General features: G+C 34.8%; 1 protein-coding gene across 1 annotated transcript in view; it reads left to right on the forward strand.

Annotated features, from left to right (window-relative positions):
* ACSS3 (acyl-CoA synthetase short chain family member 3) overlaps positions 1-12710 on the forward strand; it is a 168749-nt gene that overhangs the window by 104358 nt on the left and 51681 nt on the right. Inside the window, exon 9 of the mRNA XM_008520549.2 lies at positions 8016-8119. Within this exon, the coding sequence (XP_008518771.1) occupies positions 8016-8119 (104 nt within the window). The remainder of the gene's footprint in view (positions 1-8015; positions 8120-12710) is intronic.

Consider the following 12710-nt stretch of genomic DNA (forward strand, 5'->3'; position numbering starts at 1 on the left):
TGAGCAGTGCCATGTCCGCGCCCAGGATTCGAACCAATGAAACACTGGGCCGCCTGCAGCGGAGCCCTCGAACTTAACCACTCGGCCACGGGGCCAGCCCCCATAGAGTAATAACTTTTATGTAAAATTACTAAACATGTAATGGGCATGAAGAAATTAAAAAATGCAATAGATGGTGTAAACTAAATAAATAGATGGGCACAATCAAAGATTCTATTAAAAACTACAAATAGTATTGGAGAAATTACCCAGAATGCAGTACAGGGAGAAAAGAAGCAAAAAATCTGAAAGAACAGTTAACAGACTTGGAGGGAAGAATAAGAAACTACAAATGCATCTAATAAGAATGTCAGAAGAAGAGAATGGAAGAATTGCTAAAGAAGTGATAGTTGAAGGCCAATAATTGAAAATGTTACAGAAACGAAGAAAGAAATGGATCACCGATGGATCCATAAAATGCCATCTAAGTACTAAGCAGGTTAAATATAAGTAAATTCTCATTGGACACATCATTTGGAAATTGCAGAACATAAATTGAGGCTATAGATAAAATCTAATAAACTACCAGAGAGCATCAGCAGAGCACCAAAGAGGAAAATCAAGCTGATACCAATAGATGTTGGTGACCTTAGTGAAAGATCTTCCAGGTGCTGAGGGAGAATTGTCAAACCAAAAATTTGTTATTGAAGACTGCTGGCAAAACAGAAAAAAGCTTCATATGGACAAAGCTAAGACAACTTAAAATCCAGACTTTCATGAAAGGAAAAATGCACAAAGGAGAATGGGGTGGGATACAAAGAACAAGCAGCAGCAAAAACTGGCGAAATACATTGTAGAGTTGATGTAATTACTATAATTATAATGGGATGTTGTGTTTAAACAGAAGCCAGAATTCATCTGACAAATAACAGTAACAAAATGAAGGAGAATACTTTCAAAAGGTAATTTGAATTTTCTGGTGGGGGCAGTAGAAGAAAATAGAATGAAGGAAAGATCGAGACAACCACAGGGACATTGATAGCAAAAAATAATGATGCTCTGTCATGTGAACTAGAAGTCGATGAGGCATCACCAAAATAATCTATTTTTATTTAACTTCTGTTGGCACAAGTGAAGAATGATTTTTGCTTGTTTGATCGCTTATGGACCTTGAAAGAAACACTCATTTTAATTTTCTTCTACCGCCACTTTATTACCTGAAAATTCTTCACCAGAATTTATCTTTGGGTTTTTATCCATTTCTTATGCAGCTTCCTGTATGTTTTGGACTAAAATTAATTTGACAACATTACCAGTTTTATGTTTTATTTTTGCTTAATTTTCAATTTCATTTGTGTCTTTAATTGTTCTCAGTTTTATATAAAATTGGGGAAAAGTGTATAATTCTCATTCTCATTAACCCACCCCCCTCTTTTTTTTCTACTCTGGATATTGTATATTATCATTTTGTTTCATCTTTTTAGTATCACGTATTTGGAAGTAGATTTATCTTTCCATGTGTTACCGTCATCAGAATATCACCTATATATTTAATTAGTCTGTAATAATCTAGGGCAGCACTATCCAATAAAACTGAGCTCTATGATATGGTAGGACCTAGCCACAGGTCACTACTGAACTCTTGACAAAGCGTTAATACTACTGAGAAATTGATATTTTGAATTTTTTTCCATTTTAACTAATTTAAATTTTAAATAGCCACAGGTGGCTAGTAGCTACCACATTGTACAGTGCAGATAGAGGTCATACGTAATTGATATGGGTAAATTTACCTTCCATAGAGTCCTAATCTCTATGAATGGCTAATTTTAACTTTTACAAAATGTATTTTTTACAAAAAAATATATTTTTGAATTTTTCAATATGAAGCATTTATCTCACTGCATTATTAATAAAATAATGACCAGGTCATTAATGAGAAATTTAAATGTTGAAAAATGCTTCTCTTCTTTTTTTGTAAGCTATTAAATGTCCTTTAAAAAATAAGAAGACAGCTTATGCCTTTAGGCATGTGCTTATCTTTAGATTATCTTATAATTTATCTTTAATTATAAGATTTATACTCGGATTTTTTCACCCAGTAATCATTAGGTTATAAAAATATAAAATAATGTAGCATGGTTTTGTTTACTGTGAGGAATTAGGATTTAAATAATATTTGATTAAATATTTATTAAAAGATTTTAAATTGCTTCATTAGTCATGTCTTATTCCTATCATTTTTATTTATAATATATGTATTTTCATTAATATTATATGATTTGGAGTCTGTAATTGACAAAAATAATACCTCTTGAGAAGTTTCAGGAATTTAAAGACAAAATTGATATTTTCAAGTGTATTTAGGAAGAGGAATCATCTATACTACTTTGACATTTTTCTAAATCACCAGTGATCTCAAAATTTTCCCTCTGCTTTTAATAAATAGTAAAATGACTTTAATGGAAGTAGAAGGGATTTTCAGACTTGCAGAGAAGCCAGACCTCATTTTTACCATTCTTTTTTTATTTTATTTTGCTGGGAAGATTCACCCTGAGCTAATATCTGTTGCCAATCTTCCTCTTTTTTAAATTTCCCTTCCCAAAGCCCCAGTGCGTGGTTGTATATTCTAGTTGTAGGTCCTTTTAGTTCTTCCATGTGAGCCGCCACCACAACAAGGCTACTGACAGATGAGTGGTGTGGTTCTGCATCTGGGAACCAAACGCAGGCCGCCGAAGTGATGAGAGCACCGAACTTTAATCCCCAACCCATCAGGGCTGGCTCTCACTTTACCATTCTTTATGGAATATGATACCTTTCTATTTTTCTTAATAGTGTCAGCATGAAGAGTGCTACCATAATGATAGTAATGTAATTAAAATCTAAAAAGAAAAGCAATAGAATTGTAATGCAAAATCATAATAATAAATACTAAATTTTAAGATATGTAATGTTGAAATTTACCATCAGATGGGAACTCAGTGCTAATGATGGTTTATTATTATAATCAATTAATTAGATTAATTCTCAGTTTACTTAGATTAAAAATTAATTGAAACTTGCAAAAATGCTAATATCAAGGTATCAGTTGCCCTTGATTAACGAAAAATTATTTTGTAGTGTGCTAACATTTTTGTAATTGACAGTATTTTACATCATATTCATTAATAAATATTTTTGAAATTCTGGATCTTTAGTTTCTTATGTAAACTAAACACATGACTATCTGGACCATCCACAGCTCTTTGAAGTAGGCTGTGGCTTGATAGATGTTGGAAGTGTGGCCTCTGATAGCTCCAAAACTCCCTTCTGGTTATTCTTAGTCTATACTGTTGAAATCAGCCGAAACTATCATTTTATATATTTCAATACAAATGACCTAAATGCATAATATTCTTTTTTATCAAACAGCAAACTACTGGAAATTTATTTCTGCTGTTAAAGAAAAGTTTGAGACATAAATTTTATTGTACATGTACTATTGTTGGAGAAAGGAGGTAGAAAAGGTCGAATACACTCTAGAAAATGATTACACCTTCACTGAAATACAAAGACCAGCTCCTTTATTGGTCAGTAAGAAAACCATGTTCGCAACTCCCTGTTGTCATAAAGGGCAAAAATATAATAATCCTAATACATACATATACGTGTGTGTGTGTGTACGTATTCTTTCTGGTCTTCAGGTTTCCTACAGTATTATACAACAGCAATTATGATATTTTTAACTCAATCTGCATCCTAAAGCATGTATCAATTGTCAGTCAGCAAAAGTGTTTGTTTAGTACAATTTGAAGCAGCCACTAAAAGAATAGAATGAGGAACATTTTCATTTTGTCTTTCCTGTTTCTAGAATTTGTCATGGATACTAGTGTTTTCCTTTTAATCATTCTTTCTTAAATTTTGCTTTTGTTTAGAATCAGGCATTTGAGAGTTTGGGTTTTGGTTTGTATAGTGTTGGTTTTTCTTCCTCCAGTGACACACAATGTATTTCTAAAGGATTTTCAAGGAAACGTGAACAGTCATGTGGTAATAAGTCCTGTTGCTCGGACCTCCTGAATAATCCCCATCTCCACCTCTGTCTCCTTTCCCGGGGCTGGTCTGGGCTTGTCCTCACCTCTTCTCCAGTGATGGAAACAGCCTCCCAAAGCCAGGGCCCCTGACCTTCCTTCCATCCTCCACACTACCGCCAATGGCATCTTCCTAAAGCAAAAATCTCACTATGCCAGTCTCCTGTTTAAAATCTTTAATTGGCTTTAATTAGCTTCTCACTGACTTCATGATGAAATCCAGATTCCTTAGAATGCTCCAGAAGCCCCTTCCTGACAGGGCCCAGACCTGCCTCTCCAAATGACACCACTTGTTCCTCATTTATTCTCTAAATGCATAATATTCATAATCACTGAGGCTTTCTAGAATATCAGGAATCTAACTGTTTGAATAAGATATAATTAAAATATGTTCATATTTTTCAGTCAAACGATTGTCAACAATATGGTGTTTATATTTTTAATTTTGTCATGTTTTTAACATGGCATCTAAAATCATAAGTATATCAACCTCATTTTAAACAACTTTACACTAATCTTTGTTATACTTTAACCTACTTTTAATAACTTAGTGTGTTAATATTTGTTTCATTCTGCTAACAGTTCTGTCAGATGAGGTCATAACTGATAATCCAAATTTTAATTTCAAGCAAGTTTGATTACCTGAATTGCAAATATATATGTAGTAATTTTCTGACTTTTTCTAGGCTCTGCGTCTTGTTAAACCCTCCTTATGCTCTCCCATTCTCATCTTTTTTATCTGTCTTCCTTCCTTTTTCTTAAAGATTTAAATATTGCCTTAGCATACTTATGTACTTTGAGGGGGTACTCACCAAAGTGATTGATCCACATTATTCAAATGGTTTCTTAACAAAGACTAATAATAGATTCTTTTCTAATCTGAAATTTGAAGTTATGCTTCTCTGTCTTTACCAGGACATTAAATTTTACTTTTGGTACTTGTCTTGTTAAAAGACAGCTCCTAGATCATTTTCCATATGTAGTTGGAAAATATGTCACTAGGCAGCTACTCAAGCATTAGTTCTGACAGTGCATTGCGTCATTTATTGAAGTCCTATAATTATGCCAAATTATTAAACCAAACCCCAAATTTTGCAAAGCTGTTGTGATGACCGTCTTCTTATAGGAGCATTAAGTAATAGATTCTTTGCAGCGTTTAATGGCACTTGGACACTCACACATGTACATGCACAGAGTTTCAAGTCGAAAGAAATCACCGACATAATGGTTTGGAGGAATTGTGTTTACAGTATTAAATTAAAGTTTTTTGTCATCCTGGCTAGTCTAAGAATTCTGCTGCTTCTTTGGAAGGTCATCTTCTGCCTCTGCACTCTGCCACTTGATACACTAGCCACTTGTGGCTACTGAGCACTTGAAATGTGGTTAGTCCAAATTGAGACTAGGTATGAAAAAAGACTGTAAAATCACTCACTAGTAATATTTATGTTTATTACATGTTGAAATGATATTTTTCTTTATTTTGTTTAATAACATATATCTTTTAAATTAATTTAACCTCTTCTTTTCTGAGCGTAGCTACTAGAAAATTTTAAACTACATATATTTCTTGGATTTGTAGCTCACTTGATATTTCATTTGAACAATACTGATCTAGGTAATTGGCATGGATCTAATTACATCATCCAAAAAATAAGATATCACAATAAGGTAATTTTATTTCTGGAATATATTTATAGAGGCAGATGGTGACCCTTTTTTCCTTAGAAAACATGTTGAACAGTAACATTACATTGAATGTTTTACACAAATTTACTACAACCTCTTTTGATATCTTCATGTATAGACAGCCTCATCTATAGATGAAAATTATCACGAATAATTTCAAGTGGTAGCACTTCAAGTATACACATCATTTATCAGTGATTCGTTTATACTTAAAAATTAATTAACACGTTTCAACAGTTTGTTTGCAACCAGGATTTTCCATAGAATAGTTAAACTCATTATTTTTCCACTATTGCGGCTAAACTGCACCTTCGGGGTTATGATTCTTTATAAAAGTTAAGGGGGATGTTAAAGTTGATCCTATGAAAATTTGATCATTCTGTCAGTTTGATTTCCCACCTTCTGTTGAATTTCACACCATCTATTTGTAACACCTTCTCCTCCTCTTCAAGGCTCTCTTCAGCGACTTTAGTCAACAAGTCATGGACTTCCTCTCTGCTCTCAACTGCTATCATCCTTGAGTGATTTTTAATATCTTGACAAGAATCCTTCTGTCAACACACTCTTATTTTCCCCAGTGTTTTTTAGTGTTAGATTCTCTCAGCTCCCACAAGCACTGTCATCCCTCAGAACAGACACATTTTCAAGATCTTGAAGTTTGAGATTGCCTGCTTTTTTTCTGATTCTATGGTGCCTGTACTTTCACTGAATTTTTTATTTCTTCTGTGACTTCCAGTCTCTGATCCCACTATTTTTCCTGGTATTTTTCTTCTGTCGTGGTTATTCCTATCTTGCTTCCCCATTTTTCTGGCCCAAGACAGCCCTTTCAGCATTGATTTGTCACCCCTTCTTTTTTGTGTACTTCACTCATACTGTACTGTCTCTACTTAGCCTCCTGGATTAGTAATTGAGTCCATGAAAGCCAAATGGCTGGTCTTTAGTTTTTAAGCAATTTTACATGCTTAAAATTTCCTAAAATAGCCAGAACTTTTCTCTCTTCAAGTCACTGTTCGTTTGTCAACTTCCACACTCTTACGGAACAACATGCCTCCTTTTTTACTTAGAAGAATGAGTCAAGCTCACATAAATTTTCTCAACTTACCACCTCTGTACTTCATTCTTTCTAAGCTTCTAGAAAAGCATAAGTACCTAAAAATCCCAGGTATTTTGATTGGTATTGAGGTCATCAGGATTAGTGCTCCTAGGAGTTCACAGTCCACTGTGGGAAATAGTCAAGAAACAAGTAATTAGAAAATGAGAGATATTTTTATAGCCAAGACAGAAACTGAATGTTGTTGAAACATGGAGGTGGGAATATTTGAATCCCTGTGAATCTTCATGAGATGATATGATAAGTTAAGAGAATGGTAAAAATTCTTCTATGACTATATTACGTTGTTCAGGATGGGTTGGCAGGATTTTTTTCTTTGATACTTTTTTACTTTGATGATAATGGATTAATTCTTCATAACACACGTTCCTATTTTTGAAAGACATGTCATGGGGGCATTGCAATTCATTTGCAATTTAAATCAGTTTTAATCAATTGCATACAATTGACAATTGCAATTGTCATTCTCTCAATGAGCCACCAATAGTGTCAACCCAGTTCTATTTTTCTATTTCTTTCGTTCTATTTTCTGGCGTGGTGCTCCCTGACAAAAATTCTTCATCTCTGGTAATCTTGGATTCCTTTTGATAAGAACCTTTTAAATCTGGAAGGCCACAATGATATTTACTTTTTAATCACCTGTCTTTCCTATATATGTCCTTGGAATAGGGGAAATACATGCTTGAAATCAGAGTCATCTTTACCAAAGGATCTCAAGAGAAAGAACAAGTGCATCATATCTATGATCAGATTTCTTGCCCTAGCTGGTACTTGTGAGTGTATTTTTGTGTATAGCCTTAAGCAGAATATAGCAATCAAACTTTGAGCTAAAATTAGCAGAGTTAATGTCAAGAAGGAAAAGGTTTTTATCTTTGATCATTAGATGAATGTGACAGATATATTACAAAGATCAGCTGAATTGCTCTTCTCAGAACTGAGAAGCTGTAGCTATGAATTCTACTTGTGAATGTCGTGATGTGCATTTGGTTACATTTGGGTCAAAGCAAATAATGCCTCTCACTATTTTACAATATGATATACTGCTAATATGACTGTTTTCTCCTGAAAGAATTAATGTGGTTAGATTCTATAGTGTGTAAAAGAATATAGATGAAATTACTGAGATCGATTTTCAAGGAATGATTTGAATTTACTCTCCCTCTTATTTTCAGGTTCAAAACCTTGTTTGTGGCTGGAGAACGATGTGATGTGGAGACCCTGGAATGGTCTAAGCAGATCTTCAGAGTACCCGTCTTAGACCATTGGTGGCAAACTGGTGAGCATTTTCCAAACGTGCGCATAAGTATTGCAGAAATGCTCAAAACCGCTACAAGGATTGGAGGAAATTCTGAACTATGACCGTCAGGCACAAGCTCAGCATTCAGATGGTTCTGTGTTCAGTAGAAATAAGCAATTCTTTGATTGCACTCTGGCTAATAACATCTTTGTAAATGACCTCGATGCCACTGTTCTCTTGGTCCCAGGAATAAAGCATCGAAGACCCGTCACTTCTCCCCTTCTTTGTTTCCTATATCCAGTAAGTCGCTAAATCTCGGGTTTTTCTTTGAAGTTTCTGTTGAATTCATCCCACCTTTTTTTTTTCTTAAAGATTTTTATTTTTTTCCTTTTTTTCCCCAAATCCCCCCCGGTACATAGTTGTATATTCTTCGTTGTGGGTCCTTCTAGTTGTGGCATGTGGGACGCTGCCTCAGCGTGGTTTGATAAGCAGTGCCATGTCCGTGCCCAGGATTCGAACCAACGAAACACTGGGCCGCCTGCAGCGGAGCGTGGGAACTTAACCACTCGGCCACGGGGCCAGCCCCGAATTCATCCCACCTTTAATACTCCATTGCCTTTGAGCTGTGGCAGCCGCACTCTCACCTTCCCTGATTTAAATTGTCCTCGTCGCTCATCTCTGTTCTTTCCACTTTCCTGTATACCCTGCATGCTTCTCTCAGAGTACTTTCTTTTTAAAGCACTGTTTCTCTCATAGAATTTCCTGTGGTTCTCTGGCTCCCTTCTTCTGTTCATCAAATTGAATCTCTTCTATCTAGCATTCAAGATAGAGAAATGTATTTTTCTCCACAGCACTTATCATTATATATGTGATTTCTTTATTTACTTATTTTGTTTATTCTTTCTTTTCTTCCCACTAAGTGATCCTTGGGAAATAAATTGTCATATTAAGTGGCTAGAATGTAAACTTTCATACAAATAGAAAATAATTCTGCTGCTTCTTTTCAGGGATGATTGTGTACATATGTGAGCATGAGTAGATTATCTGGATCTGTTTTCCTACTCGTTGAATGTAGGGGTTTTGTTGGGTTTTCCATTTGACCCACTGAAAGTAGCTATGAGCTATGAGCGCCTTCGTATGTACACATTTCAGTTAAGTTCTGCTTAGTTCGATCATTTACATCAATCCTTTTGTTCTCGGAATTCCTATCTTCTGAGTAACTGAGACAGAGTAGCAAATTTGGATTAAAAAATTAATAAAGTTTGTTTGAAAAAATTAGGTCTGATTTGAAAAATGATTGGAATCTGGAAGATCAAGTGAGTGACTAACATTGAAGTTTGTTTTTCTGATATTTTAGAACTCTTCAATGACGATAAATTAGACTTTTTGTATTATCTTTTCAGATATTGCTGTTTGGGAGAAGTTTTCTATTTCCTTTGTAATGTGAAATATGAAATGAATGATTAGAAGAGACTACACATTCCTTAAATAAGATGAAAATTAGAAAGATAATCTTTATTCTCTCCAGTTTGATTTGCTAAGGGAGAAATTTCTTATCTAAATTTAGGTTTGTAACTATTCAGGAAAAAAATGGATAAGACTGAATTTGGAGAAAGAGCAGTGCTATGTGTGAAATACATAAAACAAATAAAAAATTATTGCCTCTGTAAGGAAGAGTATTTACAGCATCGATGCACCCTTTTCACCAGGAAAGTTCTAACAGTTATTTTTCTGGGTAGGAAGAGGAAAATATCTCATCACCTTTGAAATGCTTTTCCTTTCCTTGTCAAAATGGAGGGGTTGTTTCTAACACAGTGACTTTATACAAATGCTGCATAAGGGCTGTGTTTTTCCCTGTTAAAGGTGAATATACCAAAGCTTGTTGAAGGAAACCCACGAATTAATACATAAAATTATCACTCTTACTTTTTCTCATTGGTATCTTTGTACCTGTGCAGATGAATGTGGTTAGTGCATCTGGGCTTACAACAGAGCTCACTGGAGCCTGACAAACAAGCATGGGAGGTCCCTGGTGGGGACTGAGTTTCAAGTGAATTTGCAATTTTTCTTTAATGTATTGTTCAGAGTGAATTAATAGCCACATTGTGTCAATGTGCTGTCACTTTAATCAGGTTTGAATGGCTGCTCATTACTGTGGAAAACATAGTGGATTTCTACTAATAATGACTGATTCTTCCCACCACCCCCATTCAGTTTCACAGTGTTTGATATTGTCTCCAATTAAAGTACACAAATACATACATACAGATAAGCAGGGCGGGAGCCAGCTAGTTAGATGGTTTTGTACTCTATAAAAGAAATTCATCCTAGGTGATGCAGATGTCAGCTACTAACAAAATCTAGTTCGAGTCTTTATTCATTTGCATAGAAGAAATCAATTCATTATTTTCAAAGTTATATATTGTGGTAAGTAATTGGAAAGTGATAACTGAAATTTTACATTTGCAGCCATTCATCTTTCTTAAGGTGATGTCAAATTTATCTTAAGGTGATAGTAAATTAATGTTAAATCACCAGGGGAAAAAGGCAAGTATTTTGTGGATTATTGTTAACTTCTAGGGAAAAAAAATCAATATTTCTAGCACATTCGTGAGTTTCCTAATGTTTTACATATCAAAGAGGTGGTGATGCACTTCCCCAAGAGATATGCCAGTAAAAATCTGGTAACATTTGAGGGAATGTTAAGCTTTGGCCAAAGGAATACTTTTCTTTATTAAAATTTCATGTTTTCTACAAGGTCTCTCTTTCTTGTTACTGACTTAGAAATTGATTTTTTTCTATACAAGCACACACTTTTATGAGCCTTCCATACAATGTATAATTTATGAATTTGCTCTCTGATTACATTAATATATGTGTACAAATGAGCTGTTTAGAAACTGTTGCTGTGTAATTTGAAATTAGTAGGAGATATGCTAAGCAACTAAAATGTATGAATAAAAATTGAGTAGTTCCTGTGACTTGGGTTCTAAGAAGGCATTCTACAGTCAGTCCATTTTATCCCCCTGTTGTTTTTGTTACATAAATGAAATTTATATCTGCAACAACAGATTTCTAGTAACCAACATCATCTTTTGGCCCATTAATATCAACGCTCTTTGATGTCTGATTTAAATAATACCTAAGATGCTAAATTGAGAACTAATCTGTGGAAAACTCAAGAACAGATCAACTCCTCATAGGAGCATTCTAATAAAAAATTGCTACTGTTCAGCACCGCTGAACCATTAAGCTCTTTTTCAGATTGTAATAATGTAAACATTTAATGCTCTCCTGAAGGAAATTGGTCTTGCTAAGTTTAGGTGGAAGGGTTGCATCTATTTGATTCATAAATCTGGATAAAAGATGAATTGTCATTCATCCAGATGTTTTATCTTCACCATAACTTATCCATAAGATGATTGAAAACATCTGGATTATTGACTGAATTTTTAATTTTCTTTTTTACATAGAGACAGAGAAACAGAGGTACTACAATCATAGTTTAAAAAGGGAAAATTAAGGGGCTGGCCCCGTGGCCGAGTGGTTAAGTTCGCGCGCTCCGCTGCAGGCGGCCCAGTGTTTCGTTAGTTTGAATCCTGGGCGCGGACATGGCACTGCTCATCAGACCATGCTGAGGCAGCGTCCCACATGCCACAACTAGAAGAACCCACAACGAAGAATACACAACTATGTACCGGGGGGCTTTGGGGAGAAAAAGGAAAAAATAAAATCTTTAAAAAGGGAAAATTAAGAGAATAGATAATTGTCCCATTAAGATATGATCATTTGAGTGCAAAGAAATAAACAGCCAGGACTTCATTATCCTCAGGAATACAATTGCCAGTTAAAACACTTTACTGTTATTTTTAGTACCAACAGCAGGTTTTCCAGAAATCAGACAGAAAGCACAATTTTAGAAAGAACTGTCAGTGCAGTGCATGGTGTCCTTTGAAAGAATTTTTTTTTTCTGATTTGAGATGACTATAAAGGAATTGTTTTCCTTATAAGTGAATGGCCAAGTACAAAAAAAAAAAGATTCCTTAAATTTCAGAGACTAATTACTTAAATCCAAAACATAGTAGGCCTTATTCCTCCGTGAGATTTCCTTCATTCCTTCATCCCTTCCCTCCTCTCTCTCTCTCTCTCCTTCCTTCTTTTCTATTTACTGTAAGATGTGGTACTGGTTTAGAAATGATTGTGACAAAAGAGCTTGGCATCCCCCTTTTTAACGTTATTTAATCCTACGTAGAAACATTTTATTCTTTCGCTTGCTATCAGTCAGCTAAAGACAATGACTGCAAAGTTAGAATGCTCAAGTTCCACCATGGCTTTTATAGGAGGCAATTTGGTCAAGGGTTTAATCAAAAGAATTCATGATTCTTTCCACCTACTGGCAGAATGTGTCTGTGCGGTTCCCGTCAGAAGACATGGGGCTCACTTTGAAAGCATTTCAAGTGTCCTTATGGCCAGGTAGCGTTGAAGTAATTGAAACGACGTGCTGACCACCAACTTGAGCAGCACTACATGTTTTGTTGTTTGTTTGTTTATTGGTTTTGTTTCCATCACTTTAATGGAAGAGTAAAATTCATTATAGAATTTTAGAAACCCTAAGTAGGGATTTCAACGA

The sequence above is a fragment of the Equus przewalskii genome, chromosome 29 (genome assembly GCF_037783145.1).
Source record: "Equus przewalskii isolate Varuska chromosome 29, EquPr2, whole genome shotgun sequence".
NCBI classification, from domain to species: Eukaryota; Metazoa; Chordata; class Mammalia; order Perissodactyla; family Equidae; genus Equus; species Equus przewalskii.